The sequence below is a fragment of the Chionomys nivalis genome, chromosome 6, assembly GCF_950005125.1.
Source record: "Chionomys nivalis chromosome 6, mChiNiv1.1, whole genome shotgun sequence".
Lineage (NCBI taxonomy): Eukaryota > Metazoa > Chordata > Mammalia > Rodentia > Cricetidae > Chionomys > Chionomys nivalis.
This window is the reverse complement of record NC_080091.1, coordinates 11,779,152-11,803,227: the sequence shown is the minus strand read 5'-3', so window position 1 is coordinate 11,803,227 and position 24,076 is coordinate 11,779,152. Positions and strand designations below refer to the sequence as shown.

The following is a 24,076-nucleotide window of genomic DNA, read 5'->3' as shown; positions in this document are numbered from 1 at the left end:
AATGGGAGATCTGCGCTCTCGGGTGGCCCCGAGGGGGAAACCGGGAAGCCACAGAAACGCAACCCCCGGGGGAAGAAAGGGGGACCACGTGTTCTTCTTTTGGGGGATCGCTTAAGTACCCCACCTCCCTGGGGGTGGGGTCAGGACCTGGCCTCCTGGGATTTGAAGTCCAGACCAGGCCTGGGGGCTGAGATAGATGCCAGGGACGGGGCCTACGCTCCCAATCTAACACACACATATATACTTACATACATACACACACATATATACATATATATGTACACACACATATACATTTTCTTTAGTACTGGAATGGAATACAGGGCTTTTGCAGATTCTAGGCATGGACTTGCCACTGAGCTGCATCTCCGTCTTTATTTTTGATATTATGGGCTTTTTTAAAAATATTTATTTATTATGTATACAATATTCTGTCTGTGTGTCTGCAGGCCAGAAGAGGGCACCAGACCTCATTACAGATGGTTGTGAGCCACCATGTGGTTGCCAGGAATTGAACTCAGGACCTTTGGAAGAACAGGCAATGCTCTTAACCACTGAGCCATCTCTCCAGCCCTTATGGGCTTTTTTGAGGCAGGATCTCACTATGTAGCCCAGCCTGGAACTCTCTATGTAGCCCAGTCTGGCTTTAAAAATCACAGAGATCAGCTGGGCGGTGGTGGCACACTCCTTTAATCCTAGCACTCAGAGACAGAGGCAGGCAGATCTCTGTGAGTTCGAGGCCAGCCTGGTCTATATAGCGAGCTCCAGGACAGTTTCCAAAGCTACAAAGAAACCCTGTCTCGACCCCCCTCCAAAAAAATCACAGAGATCTATCTGCCTCTGCCTCCACAGTGCTAAGATTAAAGGTGCATGCCAAGTCTGGCTAAAATTGTTATTGTATTCATTTATTTTTATTTTGCTTATCTTTTGTTTTGTTTGGTTTGGTTTGGTTTTCTGAGACAGGCTTTCTCTGTGTATCCCTGTCTGTCCTGGAATTTGCTCTGTCGATCTGCCTGCCTCTGCCTCCTTGGGATTACAGGCGTGCACCACTATGCCTGGACTTTACTTTCCTTTTTTCAGACAGTCTCCCATAGCCCAGGCAGGCCTCAAGCTTCTGATCCTACTACCCCGATATCTTAGTGCTAGGATTATAGATGTGCGTTACCACATCTGCATTATTTAATATATTTTTTAAATGGCATCTCATGTGGTCTAGAGCAGTGGAGAACTCATCTCCTCCTCCCTCAGCATTCCGAGTGCATAATTTCCTCTCCTTTTAGCATTATCACATTTTATTTTATTTTACTACTGTGGTAAAGATGGAACCAAAGCCTTTGTGGATTTGTGGCAAGGTAAGCTTTGACCACGGAACCACATCTCAACCCTCAGTGAATGTTTACTGAATGCCAAGTAGTGTTCTATTTGCTGATGGTTTTCTGGGCTGGGGCATGGCTCAACCATAAAGTGTCTGCATAGAATCCCCAGTGAGGGGCTGGGGGGCGTGGTCAGGGTGAAGCCCCGCCCAGAATCCCCAGTGTTGGGCTGGGGGCATTGTCAGGATCCCCAGTGAAAGGCTGAGGGCGTGGTCAGGGTGAAGCCCTGCCTAGAATCCCCCAGTAAGACACTCATCCCAATCATTAACACCACAGAGAGGTTTTTTATTTTTTAAGATTTATTTATTATATATACAGTGCTCTGGCATGTAGGGCACGAGATCTCATTATAGATGGTTGTGAGCCACCCTGTGGTTGCTGGGAATTGAACTCAGGTCGAACTCAGGTCCTCTGAAAGAGCAGTCAGGGTTCTTTACCTCTGAGCCATCTCTCCAGCCCCCTGAGAGAGTTCTTATATACAGGAAAATAACAACTTAAAGCAGAGTGTGGTTGTCCAAGCCTGTTATCCCAATACTTGGAAGCCTGAGGCAGGTATTTTGGAGTCCATCCTAAATTCTATACTTAGGCAGGCAGAAAAGCAAGGCCAGCCAGGCAGTGGTGGCGCACACCTTTAATCCAGCACTCAGGAGGCAGAGGCAGGTGGATCTCTGTGAGTTTGAGGCCAGCCTGGTCTACAGAGTGAGTTCCAGAGCAGCTAAGACTGTTACACAGAGAAACCCCGTCTCAAAAAAAAAAAAAATGAAAACCCCAAAAACCAGAAAACAAAATAACAACAACAAAAACCAAAAGGGAAAGAGAAGAAAGCTCTTTCAGTGACCTGTGTGTATGTCCTCAAGGAGCAAGCTCACTGTCCGCACCACAGGACTCTGGGTAAAGGCACTTGTTGCCGGCCCTGGCCACCAGCCTCTCAGTAGAAAGAGCAAGTCCTGAGAGTTGTCTTCTGACCTGAACAGGCACCAAATAAATAAATGCAGAAATGCAATGCATATGAAAAGGATTACTGCCATAGAGTATGGAGGTGAAGCCCTGTTTGTGCTCCCAGCAGCTGGTTATCAATCTCCTTAAACCACAGGAGAGCAAATTTAGAATCAGAGAGATGAATTCATGGCCCAAGTTAGGAAACCAGGTAGGTGCCTTGAAGTTTCTCCCTCAGTCCTGAGAAGTCAGGACTCAGGAACCCCACGTGGGATGTCTCCAGGTTCCCTCATCCCTGGATGACTTCTGCGGGAAGACAACCTGCTCCTCAAGGGACATTCCACAGCGCGGGCCACACAGGAAGGTCTCCAAGAGGGCAGAGCTAAGCCCAATGGGGACAGGTCCGGGGGGACATGCCCCGGTTCTCTATGACAGCCAGATAATTAGGTCAAGAGTCGATGGGAATTCACTTCTGCCGACTCAGAATTAAGAAGGCTGAAACAGGAGAATTGCGAGTTTCAGGTCAGCCTGAGCTACACCGTGAGAGCCTGTCCCAAACACCAATCAAAAAAAAAAAAAAAAAAAAAGCCAACCAGAGCTTTTACCACCATGGAAGGTTACTCCCTGACTGTGAAACGGGAACTGTTGAACCTCTGCAGACTTATTATTTGGTGATTTTTGTTTGTTTGTTTATTTGGTTGGTTCTTTAGTTTTTTGAGACAGGGTTTCTCTGTGTAGCCCAGGGAACTCATTATGTAGACCCGACTGGCCTTGTACTCAGAGGGACCCCCATGCCTCTGCCTCCCAGATGGGGTCTCATTAGCTCAGTCTGGCCCTCAGACTTACTCTGTAGCCTTGAACTCCGGATCCTCCTGCCTCCACCTCCTGTATACCGGGTTGACAGGTGTATGCTGTCCTCTCCCGCCATGGATCCCGGGGCTTCCTACACGCCAGGTCAGTGCCCCCCCCACAGAGTCCAGCCCTGCTCCTCCTGAGACATTTTTAAAGTCCTGTTTTATTCTATGTGCTTCAACATTTGCTCGTTCATACGTCTGTGTACCACGTGTGTTTCTGGTGCCCCACGGAGGCCAGAAGATGGGAGTCTGGTCCCCTGGAACCGAGTTGTGGGTGATGGCTGTGAGCCACCGTGCGGGTGCTGGAAACTGAACCCAGGTCCTCTGGGAGAGCAGCCGATGTTACACACTTAACCCCTGAGCCATCTCTCCAGCACCTTAGCCTGATTTTTACCTTTTCTTTGGAGATGAGGTCCTCACTACGTAGCCCAGTCCAGCCTTAAATGCCCCATCCTCCTGCCTCTGCTACTGAACTTTGGGGTGACAAGCGTGTCCACCACAACTAGTTCCGTGGGTGCTGGGGTAGACCTTGGAGCTTTGTACGTGTTAGCGGAGCACTCTACCCAGTGGGCGCTGCTCTGTATTAAAGTATGAATACACAGTATTAAAGCTGTTAGTCCCTTCACGTCTTGCTCCTCAAGTGCCTGCTTGGGTGGCCTCCACCCTTCTCATTGTCGCCCAACCCGAACAGCACCACCCCCTCAGCCGCTGCCCAGGGCGGCCTCGGTGCCCTACCGTGCACATCTGCCAGGCTACTTGGTGCAATATTTGAGCCGCCCAGCAGGTTTTTCCTCTCAGCCTGCTCCGGGGGCCCTGAGCTGTTCTGTCCCCACCTCGCCTGGGCTGGGCACTCGTAGGCTCACTCACTCGGCTGGCGCGCCTCTGCCAGGCACAAGACGCGTGCGTCGATTCCAGAGCAAAGATGTCCAGCATCTTTGCCTACCAGAGCTCTGAGGTGGATTGGTGCGAGAGTAATTTCCAGCACTCGGAACTGGTGGCTGAGTTCTACAATACGGTAAGGGCCTGGGCAGGGGCTCTGGCCAGGGTGGGATGGGAAAGGCTTACCGAATGTTGGATTAAGACACAGCTCCTCCACAGGGAATCTTGTTTGAGCAGTTGTCTGTCTCAGCTTGTATCCATTCATTCATTCGTCGTCATGTAGAACTGAGATCAATGGTAGGTTTTTAGACTCACTTCTGAGGAATGGTGCTGTGATGGTGGGTGCATTGGCAGCCTTTGGAACTCCCAGAGGAGGCTCTTGGAGTCAGTGAGGCTGAACCTAGGCAGACTTTCTGGAGGAAGTAAGGATGCCTGTCCTTTTATCTGCAATCCTCCAGCGAAGGATGTTCAACGCATCCCACTTTTCCCCTTCCATGATCCTATTTGAACCACTGCAATTTTTACCTTCCTGTACCTCCTGACACAGCACTGGGCGTACTAAGCTCTCAGTCTTCATACGCAGCGACAGTGTTGGAGAAACTTGAAAGATGACGGCAGGTAGAGGAGGTGACACGAGCTTGCTGTCACTGCCTGGGAGACAGCTGCTTACCCACAGCAAGCATCATCACTTCCCTTCTCCGGAGACAGGTTCTGGAACATGCAGCCCGGGCTAGCTGCCACGCGTGTCCTCTGGCGTTTGGATGCGAACACTGGGACTGGAAGCCCGCACCCACCACACCCAAAGCTAGCTTTTACTCAGCGCTTACTGTGTGTACATCGTACAGACCTTTCACCTCCACAATCTCATCTGATCCACACAGCCTTGTGGGGAGACGCGGAGACGCCAACAGGTGCTCCAGGGGACCAAGATAGCTGGAAACTAGCTTCGTACCTAAAACTAGACTTTGAGCTTCAGCTTGGCAGATATAAGGCACACTTGTGTGTGTGCATGTGTGTGTGAGGGTGCACGTGTGTGTTTCTGTGTGCGTCTGTGTGTTTCCTTGCAACAAAATGCAGAAATGGCTGATAAGATGGTTTGGGGTAAAAACCAACAACCTGAATTCAATCTCTGGGGCTGACATGCTGGAAGGAGAGAATCAAAAGTTGTCATGTGACCTCTGCCTTGCCTGGAACCCCCGAGTGAGGGGCTAGGGGCGTGGTCATGGTGGAGCCCCTCCTGGAATCCCCCAGTGAGGGGGCTGGGGGCGTGGTCAGGGTGGAGCCCCACCTAGGATCCCCAGTGAGGGGCTTGTTTCTGTGTGGTCCGTCCATGGTTCTCTGTTACCACCTAGTTTTTAGACCAGTTTGAAACTACCATTTGGGAGAGGCAGGAGAGACTGGATTTCTACAGTTACTCTTTCTGCTCTCCCAGACGCCCTTATGGCCCAGAAATTCTCTAGTCATCTCAGTCCACTATGGTGGGTCCCCAATAAAAGGTCCCTAGCGTGTACTAAGTCAAGTTTGGCTGGGCCCCGGCCTCTCATCTCCAAATGCCCATCGTGCAGCCCAGGACAGGGAGACCTCACACCCTCAGTCACTGGGACATTTCCACGCGCAGTCCGGAAATGAGAATGAAATGTTCCTCAGTATGAATCCATTTGGTTCTTTGGTTTTGTCTGGGGCTCACTCTGTAGCCCAGACAGCGATCTCGGGATCCACATCCACCCCATCCGAACTCAGTCTCCCAAGTGCTATTAAAGGCGCCTGCCATCACACCTGACCTTGTTTTTAATTTTTCCTAATATATCTTATTTATTCATGGATTTGGTCTGTCTCCGCACGCTCCTCTGTATGGAGGTTGGGGGACCAGAGAGACCTAACTGGTGAGAGTTTCTGGCTGTGCGAACTGGGTCTTTTTCCAGGGTTTATTTCCACTGCACCAAGGCGGAGAGCCCTGGGGGATATGTAAATGAGCCTGGATAAGGTTGTAAGCAATAAAACTTTATTGGCAGAAGCAGGGTGTGGTGACGTCCCATGCCTGCCAACCTCAGGAAGCTGAGAGGCAGGGAAGATTGCCAAGAGCTAGGCTATCATGGCCTGGGTGGTGACTTCCAATCTAGCCTGGACTACTGGATGCGGCTGTCAGAAGGACAGGGTGGGAACTGAAGGGAAGGAAGGAAGAAAGGAAAACCAATCACGGTGCGCCTACCATCCCAGCACTTCAGAGACTGAGGCAGGGAGATTATCCCCAAGAGCGCCTCAGCTACGTGGTGAGCTGAAGGCCAGCCTGGGCTACAGGAGACACTGTCAAAAAAGAGAAAAATAAGTTTGTTTGTTTCTTTGTTTTGGAGACATAGTTTCTCATTATGGCACTGCCTATCCTGGAACTCACTCTGTAGCCCAGGCTGGCCTCAAACTCAGAGATCCTCCTGCCTCTACCTCCCAAGTGCTGGGATTAAAGGCATGCGTCACCACCTCCCAGAAACAAGTTTGTTCTTAGTGTATGTGGGCTATCCCCTTCTTGTTGCTCCACGTTGGCATACAGTACATAGACTGTAGGAACCACGGTTCAGCCTTGGCTAGTCAGTGCACCCTGACAATCAGTTTTAGCATGAGAAACCATCTCAGCAGACAGGATTTATAAACTTAGAAAGCAATTCAGGCCGTTGAGTTACACTGCCTATACCTATAGATGGGAACAAGTGATGGAGGCTGTGACCACGTGAATGCATGTCTGCAGCTGGCGTGCATCTGAGTGTGTCAGTCCAGCTCTGGGCAAGCAGGAACCCTGTCTCCAACAGGTCGGAGAGCCATTGAGGAATGACACCCGAGGTTGTCCCTTGTCTTAGTTAGGGTTTCTATTGCCGCGAAGAGACACCGTGACCACGACAAACTCTTATCTAACTGGGGCTGGCTTACAGTTTCAGAGGTTTAGTCCATTGTCGTCCTGGGAAGAGCAGGGTGACATGCAGGTAGACAGGGTGCTGGAAAAGGAGCTGAGAGTTCTATGTCGTGATCTGTGGGCAGCAGGAGACTGAGATATACTAGGCCTAACTTTAGCCTTTGAGACCTCCATAAAGCCACACCTCTTAATAGTGCTACTCCCTGTGGGGCTATGGATTCTGATTCCATTCAAACCACCACTGATCCACAGACGGACAAAATAAAAAAAAGCAAATCACCAGAAGGCTACCCAGGAGAAAGCTGAGCATATTTGCAGTGATTTCCTGAGCCACAGCCCACAGTAGGAGAAGGTGGCTTTGAGAATGAATCACCTGCACTTGTCACAGGTCTGGCTCATAGCCCGGGCTAGCCTCTAACTCAAGATCTTCCTGCCTCAGTTTCCCAGTTGCTGGAATAACAGGCAATGCCACTGCACTGGTCTTCTCTTTTTCCTTTTCATTTTTTTTCCCGCGGTGGGGGGGCAGGGGAGTGGTGTTCCTGACAGGGTTTCTCTGAGTAGCTCCGGCTGTCTTGGAACTCACTTTGTAGACAAGGCTGGCCTTGAACTCACAGAAATCCGCCTATCTCTGCCTCCCAAGTGCTAGGATTAAAGGTGTGCACCACCATTGCCCGGCTTTCTTGTCTATTCTTAATAATCTTTTTTTTAGACAAGGTCTCTCTACATAGCACTGGCTGTCCTGAAACATACTATGTAGACCATGCTGCCCTGAAACTCACCAAGAACCGCCTGCCTCTATATCCAGAGCACCAGAATTAAAGGAGCACGCCACCATTCCCACTGAACAAACTTTTAAATTACACGTTGCAAAGACTTATTTTGGCCAAGAATGGTAACCAAGCTTTTAATCCCAGCGCTCCAAAACCAGGCAGGATTTCTGTGAGTTCAAGGCCAGCCTCGTCCACATTGCAAGTTCTAGAACAGCCAAGGCTATATTAAGAGACCCTGTCTCAAAGTAACCAAAAACTTCTTTAAAATTTTAAATTATGCATATGTGTGTGGGGGGATATGTGCATGTGAGTGTGGGTGTCCTCAGAAGTGTGTGTGTGTGTGTGTGTGTGTGTGTGTGTGTCAGGACAAGTGGAAGATACACTACACAGAAGCCGGGCGTGTGGCCAAGGTTCCAGGCACCTGATTGCTAACTGAGGAAGGGGGTAATAGAAATGGAAATGGGAAGCCGGGCGGTGGTGGCGCACGCCTTTAATCCCAGCACTCAGGAGGCAGAGGCAGGCAGATCTCTGTGAGTTCGAGGCCAGCTGGAGTACAAGAGCTAGTTCCAGGACAGGAACCAAAAGCTACGGAGAAACCCTGTCTCGAAAATCCAAGAGAAAAGAAGAAGAAGAAGAAGAAGAAGAAGAAGAAGAAGAAGAAGAAGAAGAAGAAGAAGAAGAAGAAGAAGTGGAAATGGCGGCACCAGGAAATCGGGATGGGAGTGAAAATGGCCTGAGACAACGGTGCCCAGGAGAAGGGTGCCTGGCTGGTGGTGTGGAAGAAATAGGACAGAACCAGGGCCAAGCCAGAAGCAAGGAGCCATGGACCCTCCTTGAGGGATGGGCGTCACAGCACGACATCGGCTGGGGCACCTGGATGATGCATGTCCGTGGGCTGAAGGAACCAAGTAGGACCTGTGGGAAGGCCCAGGAGAGCTGGCTGCAGTGGGGTGGAGGGTGACCTACACTTTGCCCCTGTTTGCACTGGCCGGCTGGCTTTGGGTTTGCCAAATGCTTGGAGTTTCAAGGCTCCCAGGCTCCCAGGGACTATATTTATTTACTTATCTGCACATGTATGTTTGTTTGCCTATGTGTCTGTGTATCTGTGTGGGTGTGTGCTATATGTGTCCAGGAGCCTTGAGAAAAAGGCACTGGCTGACTCGTGCTGGACTTACAGGCGCTCGTGAGCTGTCTGATGTGGGTGCTGGGAATTGAACTTGGCTCCTATAAGCACAGCAAGTGCTCCGAATTGCTGAGGTGTCCTCTCTCCAGCCCCAAGGGGGCTGGGAAGATACATGGGAATCATACAGCCCAAGCACACACAAGGAGGTAGGAGCAAGCAGGAGCTGGGGGCTAGGGCAGAGCGCTGGAAGGGCCATGAACTCCCATCCACCATACCCTGCCCATGTTGTCCTCAGAGCCAGCACACTGTCGGTCACTTCTGGCTTGTCCTTGAGTGCTATGTACCAAGGCTGGGAGTCTAGCCTCTCTGGTCTACTATCTGCAGCCTCTGCTTTCCTGCTTTTCCACTGGTAGAGTAAGGACGGCTAAATACAGGTTAGTTCAGACAAAGAGACAGACAGATATGGAAATGGGCACACCCACAATATTCCCTGGCAGATAAGAGATTACATAATTGCTAGTGAAGGGTGTGTGCCCCAATCTATAGAGATAGACTTCTCTGGAGTGTGTGTGTGTTGGAGTGTGTGTGTGTGTGTCTAAGTCAGAAGTCAATGTCAGGTGAGGTCCACCTTGCTATTTATTTATTTAGCTTTATTAGAGACAGGGTCTCATTAAGTGAATTCTAGCTGTCTTGGAACTCACTACGTAGACCATGCTGGCCTTGAACTCATAGGAATCTGCCTGCCTCTACCTCCCCAGTGCTGGGACTAAAGGTGTGTGCCACTGAACTTGGGTCCTCTGGGAGAATGGCCAGTGCTCTAACCCCTTAGTCATCTCCCCAGCCCCTATCTGGCAGGGTGATGGCGTCCACCTTTAACCCCAGCACTCAGGAGACAGAAACAGGTGGATCTCTGAGTTTGAGGCCAGTCTGGTCTACAGAGTTTGCAGGACAGCCAGACAGACAGGCTATACAGAAAAATCCTGTCTCAAAAAAGAAAACCAAACCAAATCAAAAAAACAAATGAAAAGAAGAGAAAAAAAAAAAGACAGAAAAGAGTTTGAACTCACAAGGCACATACTTGCTGACTGAGCCGTCTCCCCAGCCTCTAGTTCTCTGTGAGTTGGTGGCCTCTGCCCTGCTGGGCTCTTGGGGTGGATGGAGACATCCAGGCAGATGGGACTCTTCATTTCCTTCTTCACCAGCCAAGGAAGGAAGAAGCCGCCAGTGTCTTCTGGTCTCTGGGACATAGAGGGGACCAAAATAGAAAACCTTGCCAGAGTGGATGTGGTGTTTTGGAAGGGGAGACAGACATTGCCGCTGTCAAGGGGCGCAAGAAGTCAGGCCAGGATCCTGGATAGGAGAGTTGAACTTTTCCATTCTCGGTCAATGACTGAACGAATGAACTGTTGTTTTGAGATAGGCCTTGTGTAGCTCAGGCCAGCCTCTGACTACAACGGCAGGGATGACCTTGAACTTCTGATCCTCATTCCTGCACCACAGCCAGGCTGGACACCACTGGATCTAATCAGGCAGGGTTGGTGAAAGTTTTTAGTCTCGGCACTTGGAGGCAAAGGCAGGAAGATCTCTGTGAGTTTTAAGACAATCAGGGCTACACAGAGAGACTCTGTCTCAACAGAACAAAACACAAGGAAGTACAGACAGGAGCGAACGAGCCTCTATAGCTCGTGGTGTGTTGAAGTACTGGATAAAACTTGAGACTGTGCAGCGAGAGGGCTTGGCAGGAAAGGGGCTTGTAGCTAAGCGTGATGACTTGAGTTTGATCCTTGGGCCCCATGTGGTGAAAGGAAAGGACTGACTTCCATAGTTTGCTCACTGACTCCACAGGTATGTCATGCAACCTCTTACCCCAATAAACAAATAAATGAAAAAATAATTGAAGCTATTTCCACAGCAAACATGATTGTAATTACCACTGACATTTATTAATCCTATCTAATGCAATATATTTAACTGTAACCCTCATAAAACACCTTTGAAGTAGCTGCTCTTTTCCACCCTCTGTTTTGCTACATAGCCTGGGCTGGCTTAGAACTGGTTATCCTCCAGCTTCGGGCGCTGAGTCCTGAGATAAGAGACTCTTTCCACATTCTAACAAGAAGGAAATAAAGGCTCAGAGAGACTTAGTTACTTTCCCAGGGTCACACAGCAGAACACTGCACAGGAGCCTGGTTGAAAGCTCTTTTTGCTTAACTGGGCGGGGAGGTTGCCTGATTACCACCACGTGGACGGTAATTCCTACAGGTAAGTCTTGTCCTGAAGCAGGCGCTGCCTCCAGGTACTCCGCCCCAACCCACAACCCAGGCAGGCAGTGAATGGCAGCGAGCGATCCTGGAACAGGGGGTAGAGGACAGGTGAGTCTGTGAGAGCCAGAACGTAGAACAAGGGTGTCAAAGTGATTCCTGGAGACAGTCCCTGACTCGGGACACCCAACAGGTTTTCCCTACCACCTCTCCCTGCCTCCTTCAGAGGCACAAGAAGTAGGGTTGGTTACAATGATTGTTTATTGGCTTACAGTACTGGGTATGAAACCTATGACCTCTTCAAAGCCAGGGGCTCTAGCTTGAACAACACACCAGTCTCCTCACTGGGGATTCTAGGCGGGGCTCCACCTCTGACTACGCCCCCAGCCCCTCACTGGGGGATTCTAGACGGAGCTCCACCTCTGACCACGCCCCCAGCCCCCTCACTGGGGGATTCTAGGCGGGGCTCCACCTCTGACCACGCCCCCAGTCTCTCATTGGATTCTAGGTGGGTACTCTACCTCTGAGACGTGTCCATCTTCTATTGTTACCTAGTCCAAGCTACTTTTATTTTTCTGGGGTCTTTTTGTTTCTCTCTCTCTCTCTCTCTCTCTCTCTCTCTCTCTCTCTCCCTCCTCTCCCCCCTCTCCCCCCTCTCCCCCCTCTCCTCTCTCCTCTCCTCTCCTCTCTCCTCTCCTCTCCTCTCCTTTCCCCTCTCCTCTCCTCTCCTCCTCTCCCCTCCTCCTCCTCCTCCTCCTCCTCCTCCTCCTTCTCTCTCTCTCTCTCTCTCTCTCTCTCTCTCTCTCTCTCTCTCTCTCTCTCTCTCTCTCCTCTCTCCTCCTCTCCTCTTTTTAAACTACGAAGTCATTGTAGCTGTACTTGTTTGTCAGTTTGACACAAGCTAGGGTCATCTGTGAAGAAGAAACTCCCTTTGAGAAAATTCCTTCCTCAGATTAGTCTGGGAGCAAGCTGTGGGGTTTTGTCTTCATCAAAGATAGATTGATGGGGAGGGCCCAGGCCACTGTGGGAGGTGCTGTGCCTGGGCTGGTGGTCCCGTTTTTTTTTTTTGTTTTTGTTTTTTGTTTTTTGTTTTTTGGATTTTTCGAGACAGGGTTTCTCCGTAGCTTTTGGTTCCTGTCCTGGAACTAGCTCTTGTAGACCAGGCTTGCCTCGAACTCACAGAGATCGGCCTGCCTCTGCCTCCCGAGTGCTGGGATTAAAGGCGTGCGCCTGGCAGGTGGTCCTGGATTCTATAAGAAAACAGCATGAACAAGCCAGGGCGAGCAAGCCAGTAAGCAGCACCCTTCATGGCCTTTGCGTCAGCTCCTGCCGCTAGGTTCTTGTCTAGCAGTCCTGCCCCAGCGTCGGTTCATGACGGTCTGTGACGATTATATAAACTGTCTACCCTCCAGGCTGCGTCACTCATGGGATAGCTCATCACAACAGAGGAAGCAGGCTGATGTGAAACTGGCCTGGAATCCTGGCTGCCTCACAGGGATCTGCCGGCTTCTGCCGCTCAGGCTGCGGCTAAAGTCATGCTCTACCTCACCCAGTCTTGTTTATTTTTATTTAAAAGAATTTTAAAATTTAAATGTATTTAGATCATAGTCTTCCCCTCCTCTAAATTCTTCCAGACCCTCCCATCCTTCCTACTCATCCACCTTTAAGTTCCTTCTCAAAAAACAACTAAAACAAAAACAGCAACAAAAACACCAGAGGTTTTTTTTGGTGGGCTGGAGAGATGGCTCAGAGGTTAAGATCACTGACTGCTCTTCCAAAGGTCCTGAATTCATTTCCCAGCAACCACATGGTGGCTCACAACCATCTGTAATGAGATCTGATACCCTGTTCTGGCCTGCAGGTGTACATGCAGGCTGAATACTGTATACATAATAAATAATAAAGAAAACATTTAAAAAAAACCCACCAGAGGTGGTGGTGTACGCTTTTAATCCCAGGAGGCAGGTCTCTGAGTTCAAGGCCAGCCAGGTCTACAGAGTTACAGAGTTCCAAGACAACCAAGGCTACAGAGAGAAACTTTGTCTTGAAAAAACAAAACAAACAAATAAAAAGATAAAAACTGTCACAAGAAGTTGGACAAGACAAACCAACAGAAGGAAAAGAGCCCAAGGGCAGGCATGAGAACCAGAGACCTACATGTTCGTTCACACACTCAGGAGTCTTGTATAAACACTAAGCTAACAGCTGTAACATGTATGCAGGGTCCTGTATGCAGGGTCCTGTGCTTGTTGCTGCAGTCTCTGTGAGTTCATGGAAGCCTTGCTTAGCTCTCCTGGTGTCCTCCATCACCCCGGCTCTTCCCCTTTCTGCCTCCTCTTCCGTGTGGTTCCCTGAGTCCTGAGGGGAAGGGATTTGATGGAGACATCGCATTTAGAGCTGTGTTCCAAGCTCTCTCTCTCTCTCTCCCCGCATGAAGTCTCAGCCTTGGCTCTTGGTAGCAGATGTCAATTATCTGGTGTAACGGGTTCCACGTAACACTTTCATACGTGTACAGCATGTTCTGACCAAAGCCCTTCATCCTCGCTTGCCCTCCCCCCACTCCTGTGGGTCCCCTTCCTATTCCCAACCAGGCCCCTTCATCTTCAGATCTTTTTTCTCTTATCTTATGACTCACCTGTTTGCATGAGCATAGGTATATTTTCAAAAATCATACCTATTTGTGTGTGTGTGTGTGTGCACGTGCACATGCCACAGTGTACATGTGACTGGCAGAGGGCAGTTTATGGGAGTCGCTTCTCTCATTCTACCATGTGGGCTCCAGGAATCAAACTCAGGTCATCAGCAAGCAATGTTTGGCAGCAAGCACCTTTAGCCATCGCACTGGTCTGAGGTCTATATCACAGATCACATGCAGACACTGGAGAATATATATATTTGTGAATGTGTGTGTGCACTCATGTGTGACAATGTGGGACACACAGGCCATGGCACTCGTGTGCAGGTCAGGTGACAGCCCTGGGTGTCAGTCCTTGCTGTCCACCTCCCTTAGAGGTGCCTTTCTTGGTTGTTTGCCTCTGAGCTGAGCACACTGGGCTGGCGGGCTTCTGGCCCTTCTCCAGTCTCCGTCTCTTGCCACTCAGTAAGAGACCGGGATTCTAGCTGCATACTGCCTGTCTAGGTTTGCATGGGTTCTGGGGATTTCAACCCAGGTCCTCATGCATGGCACTTCACCCACTAAACTGTCTCTGGGGCTGCCTTTCGTCTTGGTCTCTTCTGTCAGCTTCTGGAGTAGCTGGGCTCACGGGCCATTCCAGAGCCGCCAAGTGTTCTCATATATTTATTTTATTTTTATTTTATGTGCTTTGGTGTTTTGCCTGCATGTGTGTCTGTGTGATGGTGTTGGATCCCTTGGAACTGGAGTTACAGACAGTTGTGAGCTGCCCTATGGGGGTCACGAGTTGAACCTGGGTCCTCTGGGAGAGCAGCCAGTGCTCTTAACTGCTAACTGGCAGGTGCTCTTGACTAGACGGAAACTGTAGCCATGGAGGCCAGTAAGTCCTGGAGCCTTTGAGGCAGCAACGCGAAGGGAGACTGTGCCTGTTTCACAGATCAGATGTGGGTGCTGGGGAACCAGTTACCATTCTAGAGCCTCATGGTTAGTCAGCAAGGTAGCAGGGATTAAAGCCCGTGCCACTTAGACCCTAAGTGTGGGGATCAGAGGAAGCCCTGAGACTGTGTGTGATTGGCATGATCACAGCTGTGTCAAGGACCCCGATGCCTCACACCCAAGGAAGCGGCAAAGCCTTCTGTGGTGAGACTCAGGGAACCGGTGGTGCCGGCTACTGGTCCTGACTGTGTGCAAAAACAAGCGATCTCGACTCCTTCCTCCGAGATCGCCACAGCCTGAGATGGTCCCCTTACAGAGACCTCCCTGGGAACCAGGTGAACCACATCTCAGCTGTGTACCACAGTCCCACCTCCTTCACTCAGACAAATAAAAAACGTGTGGAGTATCTTGGCTGTTGCTGGTACATCTCCATCAGAGGGCATGGCCCATCTGGCCCCAACTTTTCTCTAAGTGTCTGTGTCTATGTCTTTTCTTGATTCCCTCATGGCCCCTATCAAGTCTCCAGGAATAGTCTGTGCAGGACTCGGCCCCCACACCTGTTAATTGTGACTCAATAAAACCTCCAGGGGCTGCTGATACGGCTCAAGGGATAAACATACTCTTCAAGCAGATGGGCCTGAATTCAAATCTACAGCACCTGCATAAAAAGCTGGGCATAGCTGAGCATGCATAAAGCCCAAATTGCTTGGTTCAGCCAGGCATGGTGGCACCACCTGCCATGCTGGCATTTGTGAGATGGAGGCAGAAGGATCAAGAGTTCAAGGTCATTCTGGGCTGTCTCACAGCACTAAGGAGAACACTGCTTCATTCCTCCTTTATTAATTCACATGTGTGCACACATTTCCATGTGCCACAGCATGAAATATGGAGGCCAGAGGCTTGCTTTCATGAGTAAGTTTTCTTCCACCACATGCGGTCCTGGGGATGGGATTAGTGGCAATCATAAGCAGCTTCACCCACATGGCCCTCTTGCTGGCAGCCCGTTTCTACCTTTCTACATTCCTACTCACACGGCAGGGCACATTTGTAACATCTGCCCTCAGGAGGCTGAGTCAGGATGAAGAGTGAGAAGGAAAGAAAGAGAGAGGAAATGGAAGAGAAGAGGAAAAGAGAGAAGTGGAGGGGAGGGACAGGAAGTGGAGAGAGAGCGAGAGCAACTCCTGTACCTTTAGAAACACAAACAGGAAGCAACAGTTATGCCTGCATCTCATTGGTCAATACCAAGTCACATGGCTGTGTGTAGCTGCAAGGGAGCCGGACAAGTACTTTCGCTACAATAGAAGAAAGCAGAGACTCAGATCAGCATGGCTTAGGTGTTGTTATTCTCTAGGATTTACCTTTTACATGACTAAGCCACAACACATCACCATTTAGCCAAGAGGGAAGAAGAGAGGATGGCAGTGAGGAACTCATGTGGTTACCTATTGTGTTTCTGTGAGAAAATACTTGGCAAAAGCAATTTAAAAAGGAGTTTATTTTGGCTCTCAGGCTTTGTGGTTATGGAATGCATGCATGCTGGCAGTGCTGGCAGGTGACATCTGTGGGAGTCAGTTCTCCCTTCACTATGTGGGCTCCAGGAATCTAGCTCAGGTCATCAGACTTGACTGCAAGCACCTTCACTGCTGAGCTCTTTCAGGCCCTCATGTCCCTTTTAGACAATGGTGGAATGTTAGTTTCGAGACTGGGTAATGCCCCCATAGTCTTTAAATATCGTTTAGATAGCCTTCTCCCCTTTTCCTTAGACAAGATGGATGCTGTGCACAGGTATTGCTGAATTTACTTGTCTCTGACAGCTCTGGCTGTCCTGGAACTTGCTCTGTAGACTGGACTGGTCTTGAACTCACAAATATCCACCTGCCTCTGCTGGGATTAAAGGCGTGTGCCACCACCATCCAGTGAAGACAGGGTCTTACAACATAGCCCAGGATGGCTTGGAACTCCTGGCATTCCGCCTGCCTCAGCTTCCAGATCTGTGAGATTACAGGCATGTATCACCCCACTGAACTAAATGCATGTATGGATTTTGGTTTTTGAAACAGGGTCTCTCTGTGTAGCCCTGACATGTCTGGAACTCACTCTGTAGCCCAGGCTGGCCTCAAACTCCGGAGATCCGCCTGCCTCTGCCTCCTGAGTGTTGGGATTAAAGGTGTGCGCCACCATGTCTGTCCTGAACATTTTTAATCCACTAAGGGAACATTTTTCCACTAAGGGAAAAATGAGAGAGAATATCTGCAAAAGATTTAGTGAGTCCTCAACACTTCCCTCACTGAGTAAATGAAAGAACCAACAGTATAATGGCTGGAATGAAGGAATGGATGGCAGGATCAGTGGGGGCATGGTCAGAATAGAGCCCCTGCCTAGAACACACCCCCCTGAAGGGGCTGGGGGCGGGGTCAGGGTGGAGCCCCACCTAGAATCCCCCAGTGAGGGGCTGGGGGCGTAGTCAGGGTAGAGCCCTGCCTAGAATACCCCAGTGAGGGGCTGGGGGCATGGTCAGGGTGGAGCCCCACCTAGAATCCCCCAGTGAAGGGGTTGGGGGCATGGTCAGTGATGGAGTCCCACCTAGAATCCCCCAGTGAGGGGCTGGGGGCGTGGGTATGGGTGGAGCCCCGCCTAGAATCCCCCAGTGAGAAGTTGAGGGCATGGTCGGGGTGGAGTTCTTTTTTAACAGTATGCCAAAGGTTCAGGATTCCATTAGAAACAATGATTTTTGTTTGTTTGTTTGTTGAGACAGCCTCAATGTGCAGCCCTGGCTGCCTGGGATTTTCTATATAGATGAAACTGGCTTTGAATTCACAGAGATCAACCTATTTCTGACTTCTGAATGTTAGGATCAAAGTCTAGGAATAGCCGGGCGATGGTGGAGCACGCCTTTAATCCCAGCACTCAGGAGGCAGAGGCAGGCGGATCTCTATGAGTTCGAGACCAGCCTGGTCTACAGAGCTAGTTTCAGGACAGGCTCCAAAGCCATAGAGAAACCCTGTCTCGAAAAAACAATCAAAAAAAAAAAAAAAAAAAAAAAAAAAAAGAAACAAACAAAGTCTAGGAATACTAATGAATAACATTTTTTTTTTTTAAATGAGGGGAAGGCTGGTTGGTGGCACACACCTTAAATCCCAACATTTGGGAGGCAGAGGCAGGTGGATCTCTGTGAGTTTGAGGCCAGCCTGGTCTACATAGCAAGTTCCAGGACAGCCATATCGTGAGACCCTGTTTTTTAAAAAGTAGTAAATTAAAATCAGGAAGATGCTCTGGGAAGTTGACATTTGAGTGACGGACAAATCCAGGCTCGTTCCTGGACAGCCCAGATGATGGAACCGCCGTGGGGAGCTCTAGGTGGATAGGAGTCCCTGCTCTGTTCTCGTCTAACCAGCCTGCTTCTTGCTTCTCCTGCAGTTCAGCAATGTGTTCTTCCTCATCTTTGGACCTATCATAATGTTCCTCATGCATCCTTATGCCCAAAAACGGACCTGGGCCATCTACGGCGTCTCGGTCCTCTTCATGGTCATAGGTATGTGTTGGTGCGTGAATTTGTGGAAGTGTTCTGGAAACAGCGCCCCCTCCTGACGGCCTCCGCTTGCTTCCGCCTCCCCACAGGTTTGTTCTCCATGTACTTCCACATGACACTCAGCTTTCTGGGGCAGCTGCTGGATGAGATTTCCATCCTGTGGTTGCTGGCCAGTGGCTACAGCGTCTGGATGCCCCGTTGCTACTTCCCGAAGTTCATCAAAGGAAACAGGTAGCGCGGCCTCTCTGGACCCCGTGTGACCGTCTCCCATCCCAGATCCTCCACTCGAGACCATTCGAGAGCGCTTCAAGTTCCTTCTCAACACCAGGCCACCTGAGAATTCTCCAAAGATCTTTCATGACTTTCCTGGGCTTCCACATACCTGTCCATTACCGCCAGAAAGGCAGGAAGTTTTTCCTAGCTTTAAGTCACCTGTGGGAAGGGGAATCCTAGTAACCCATGCCAAGGGTTCTCTACACCCAAAGAACCCTCGTAATCCTTACACTGATACCTGTGCCCCATCTTCTGAACTCTCCAAACTTCCCTGAACCCCTCATCTGACATTTCCAGGCCCCTTGAGTCCTCTGACTCCTTTATCCTCCCAGCTCACTCCAGGCTCTCTTTAGTTCTGGTCTGGTACCTCTGGGTTCTCTTGAATCTTGTCCTTCCTGAGCAGACCCGAGGGAACCCGGAGGTTCCTCCTGAGCCCAGCTGAACTCCTCAGAGTTCTTGGTTTGTAGAATCCATTTTGGCTGCCCAAGGTGACCTCGTTGAATCCTCCAGCACCTCTGGGACACCTGCCCATCCCTTCCCTCCCTCAGGTGCTACTTCAGCTGCCTTGTAATTACGACCACCATAATCAGCACCTTCTTGACGTTTGTGAAGCCCACGATCAATGCATATGCTCTCAACAGCATCGCCATACACATTCTCTACATAGTGCACAAGGAGTACAAGAAGTGAGTGCTGGGGGCTGGAGGCGTGGTCAGGGTGGAGCCCCACCTAGAATCCCCCAGGGAGGGGCTGGGGGCGTGGTCAGAGGTGGAGCCCCCCCACATAGAATCCCCCTGTGAAGGGCTGGGGGCATGGTTATGGTGGAGCCCTGCCTAGAATCCCCAATGAGGGGTTGGGGCGTGGTCAGGGTGGAGCCCCACCCAGAATCCCCAGTGATGAGATGAGGGCGTGGTCAGAGTGGAGTCCCAGCCTAGAATCTCTCAGTGAGGGGCTGGGCGCTCAAACGTAAAGTCCCTGCTTAATATATAGTAGTATATGGGTTCTATTCCCAGTACCACTTTAAAAAAAAAAAAAGCAATTAATTTTTTTAGAACGCAAGTGGTGGTGTAGCTGCCTAGTGGCTTTTGGTTCTCCCTTGGAGTCCTGTGCTGTTTTCCAGCATTCTGTGCTCTTAGCGGTCATTGACTCCAGTCTCCTGCAGGGGGCGCCCATTCCCCATGATGACCAATTAACAGGACGGGTTCAGAGCAGTCAGTCTGTTTGCCTGAAACACTGTCTACCTAAAAACAGGCTTTATAGTCATTCACTCGTCTTATTTAAGTGCATCACAGTGATGTGTGGAGGCCAGAGGTCAACGAGTGGGTCCTGCTCATCAGACTGGGGTTGTCAGAGTAGCCTTCACCTGTGAGCCATCAGGTTAGCGGCAAGCATCTTCACCTGTGAGCCATCTCAGCCGCCCAGAAAGTGTCTTTTTTAAATTTAGCTTTGGGTTTTCACGGACTCAGTGCACCTGGACTGGCTGTGAAGCAGAGAAGGACCTTGACCTCCTGTTACTCCTTCCTCCTGGCCATACAGGTGTGCGCCACCACAAGAGGCTCACAGCTCACCCCCCTTTCCTTAAGACACATGTTCTTTTGGTTCTTTGTTTTGACACAGGGCCTCACTGTGTCTCCCTGGCTGCCCTGGAACTCTCTATGTAGACCAGACTTGCCTTGAACTCACAGAAATCCTCCTGCCTCTGCCTGCCCTTGTATTAAAGCAGAATTTAACTTTTTTGATAATTATAGTTCCCCTCCCTTGCCCCAAGTTCTGGGAATTGAACCTAGAACCTCTTTTTCTTTTTTTCTTTTTCTTTCTTTTTTTTTTTTGTTTTTTGGTTTTTTTGTTTTGTTTTTTTGAGACAGGGTTTCTCTGTAGCTTTGGAGCCTGTCCTGGAACTAGCTAGCTCTTGTAGAGCAGGCTGGCCTGGAACTCACAGAGATCCGCCTGCCTCTGCCTCCTGAGTGCTAGGATTAAAGGCGTGCACCACCATCCCCGGTGAACCTAGAACCCTTACACACTAGCCAAGTTATCTACCACTGAGATAGAGCCGCGATAATTATGTTTTGTATTTGTAACTCATGCTGGGTCTCAGCAATTCAGGGCTACTCAATAGGACCAACTGAGAAACATTTCAAAAAAGGAGATTCTTTACAAAAAGAGAGGACAGAGTGAAGGAAATCCTGAGAGTGGGGCTGGATCCTTGTGGCCATAAGGGTGGCATCTCTGGGTATTGGGAGACTTGAGGCAAGGGTACTGGGGGACTGGGCAAGATGAGCAGCGGAAGTGCAGGATCCCGAGGCAGGAGAGTCATGAGTTCCAGGCCAGCCTGGGCTACATGGTGAGCTCAAGGGCAGCTTAACATCCATCGTGAGACCTGGCCTCAAAATGAAAATGTACACTAAATTCAACTAAACTAACTTGAATTGGTAATAGGTAATCCTCAGGATAGCACCACTTTGGCAGAGATTCTGGCCTCCAGCTGTTGGGACAGCTGGATTGAGAAGCCATAAGGAGGTGGCTAGGGAGAGTGTCCTTTTACAGGGCCCTGATCCAATCCTTCCAGTTCCTGCTGGGACTCCACATTGGCCAAGCCAACTGGAAATCATTGGCCAATCCCGGCAGAGGTCACTGGTCTACCATACTGGAAACTATAGTCCAACCATCTGGAAACCATTGGTAAAACCAACAGTGAACCATAGGTCAAGCCAACAGCGAACTATAGGTCAAGCCAACAGGGAATCCTAAGTCAAGCCAACAGGGAACCCTAAGTCAAGCCCACAGTGAACCATAGGTCAAGACAACAGCAAACCATAGTACAAGCAGACAGTGAACTACGTAGGCTAAGCCAGCAGTGAACCAGAGGCCAAGCCAACCACATAAAATAGGTCTAAGTGACTGTGTACCATAGGTTGAGTCAACTAAAATCCATAGGCCAAACCATCCAGAACTCATAAGTGAAATTCCTATGAAGCATAGGTCACACACTGTAAACTACAGGTCAACCCAATTAGAAGCCATTGATCATGTCCAGAAACCACAGAGCAGCACATGTGAAGACTGTTAGTCAAGCCAGCTGGAAGTCATTGAACAAAGTGATGTAGATGTCATTAGTCAAGCCAATCAGAAGCCACTAGTCAAAGAGAATCCAGTGAATGGTTTCTTCATCATGAGGTGAGCAGGCAGAGTCTGTGTGTCTACTGATAAAGGATGATTTCCTCATTCATCTCCAGAAATTCTTTTCCTGGGGACTGGGATTTGACTCTGCTGGCCAGGAACCCAGATTGAATGGTCTCAAGACATGGCCACCAGAAAATGTCACACACACACACACACCTTAGTGAGTCTTAGCTGTTAGCACACAGTAGACACCATTGTTAGCTTTCTGATGCTACTGAAACACAGCTAAAACAGCAAGAAGAGTTAAGATTAGTCTCACATGACTCCACAGGATGGAGACCTAGACAGTCTCAGGTACCGTGGAGGCTGAACAAGAGGATTAGGTTAGCCTAGGAGTTTGAAGCAAGGTTGGAACATATAGGCAGATATGGTGTGTGTGTGTGTGTGTGTGTGTGTGTGTGTGAGAGAGAGAGAGAGAGAGAGAGAGAGAGAGAGAGAGAGAGAGGAGAGAGAGGCAGACAGACAGATGCAGAGGGTAGAGGCAGAGGGAAACACACAAAGAAGCAGAGAGACGGAGAGAAAGAAAAAGACAGAGACCACAAGAATCATTCCAGTATTTTTAATTTTCTTTTTTTCCCCCTCAGACAGGCCTTTACTATGTAGCCCAGGTTGGCCTTCAAAATCTCAATCATCCTCTTGGCTCAGCCTCCCAGGTTCTGGGATGACAGATGTGTCTTTCTGTGCCTGGTTTGGACTAATCATTTTTTGTCTAAACAGACAAAAACAAACAAACAAACAAACAAAACCAATCAATTTTGTGTTTCCTGTTTGGGCTGACAGTTTTAAGAGGTTTGGGGACTGATTGGTTGACCCTATTGACTGGGATGGGATTCCCACAACCACCTTCGAGAACACATTGTAAGTGACCTAAAGACCTCATCTAGGCTCCTATTTTGAAAGGTTCCATCCCCTCCCTACAGAGTGGAGGTGAAGAAAGATCTTTTAATACAAGGGACTTTGTGGGACATCTCAGAGCCAACCTACAGCAAACCAGGTCCCTAGAAAACACTTCTGCTCCTTCCCTCTCCCAACCTATGAGATACATCTCTTGGATAGAGGAATTTCCCATCAGTCTCTTAGGACACTGTGTTAATGCAAATGTACTCACCAAACCTCTCCTCCATCTTACACCCACCCACCTATCCATCCACCTACCCGCCCATCCATCCATCCATCCATCCATCCATCCATCCATCCATCCACCCGCCCATTCATCCACCTGCCCATCCATCCATCCATCCATCCATCCATCCATCCATCCACCCATCCATCCACCTGCCCATTCATCCACCTGCCCATCCATCCATCCATCCATCCATCCATCCATCCATCCATCCATCCACCCATCCATCCACCTGCCCATTCATCCACCTGCCCATCCATCCATCCATCCATCCATCCATCCATCCATCCATCCATCCATCCATCCATCCAGTTATTCATCCACCTGCCCATCCATCCATCCACCTGCCCATCCATCCATCCACCCATCCGCCCATCACCCATCCATCCACCTGTTCAATCATCCGTCCACCCAACCACACCCCTATACATCCATCTTTCTGTCTGTCTGTCCATCCATCCATCCATCCACCCACACACCCTTGACTCAGCCATTGTTTTTATCCCCAGGACCAGCAATGGGGACCTTCGGCATCTGATTGAGATGTCTGTGATCTTATGGGCTGCTGCGTTGACCAGCTGGATAAGCGACCGTGTGCTTTGCAGTTTCTGGCAGCGGATCCACTTCTCCTACCTGCATAGCATTTGGTAAAGCACCCATTTTGGATCTGAAGACCCCCCAAGTCAGAGATAAGATGCCAGAGTTTAGAGCAGAGGTCTGGGATGTAGGAGGGGAAGAGGAACAAGACCCAGAGACTGGGCTGTGGTGGTGGTGGCGAGAGGTTACACCTAGCAGTCTGGAACTATAGATACCACTCAGCATCCACAAGAATCCAAGAAGACTGGGCCAGGCCACCTCTTCATTTCTTATCACCCTTCCCTTACCCATAGGCATGTCCTCATAAGCATCACCTTCCCTTACGGTATCGTGACCATGGCCCTTTTGGACGCAAAGTACGAGATGCCAGGTCAAACCCTCAAAGTCCACTACTGGCCCCGGGATAGTTGGTTCATTGGGCTACCCTATGTGGAGATCCAGGACAACGACAAAAACTGCTGAGCCTTGGTGGGTTCTCCACTCTCCGACCAGCCACTCAGATGTCTGCACTCTGAGGACGGAAGGCCAGGACTTACTTCAGTTAGGACGCTTGTGGTTGCTTCTCCTTTCCCTCATCCACACTCCTTGTCCTGCTGTGGCCACCAGATGAGCTAATTTGGTGACTGAGGGGCAGGGGATGCCTGGTGTGCTGCATGACTGGCCTGTGTCCTCCTGCAGCCTTTGGAGCTGCAGCTTCTCCACAGCCAC

At 49.8% G+C, this 24,076-nt stretch overlaps 1 protein-coding gene across 1 annotated transcript; it reads left to right on the top strand.

The window, feature by feature from the left end:
- Nucleotides 1-4,085: 4,085 nt before the first annotated feature.
- Acer1 (alkaline ceramidase 1) lies at nt 4,086-23,830 on the top strand. Its single transcript, XM_057773196.1, has 6 exons — nt 4,086-4,178; nt 18,084-18,198; nt 18,285-18,426; nt 19,017-19,154; nt 23,281-23,418; nt 23,662-23,830. The coding sequence occupies exons 1-6, from the start codon at nt 4,086-4,088 to the stop codon at nt 23,828-23,830; spliced, it is 795 nt and encodes a 264-aa protein (XP_057629179.1).
- Nucleotides 23,831-24,076: the final 246 nt, after the last annotated feature.

Coding starts and splice junctions, on each gene's coding strand:
- Acer1 (XM_057773196.1), top strand. CDS start 4,086: ATGTCCAGCATCTTTGCCTACCAGAGCTCTGAGGTGGATTGGTGCGAG. Junction 4,179..18,083: donor TGGCTGAGTTCTACAATACG/GTAAGGGCCTGG, acceptor CTTCTCCTGCAG/TTCAGCAATGTGTTCTTCCT. Junction 18,427..19,016: donor AAGTTCATCAAAGGAAACAG/GTAGCGCGGCCT, acceptor TCCCTCCCTCAG/GTGCTACTTCAGCTGCCTTG.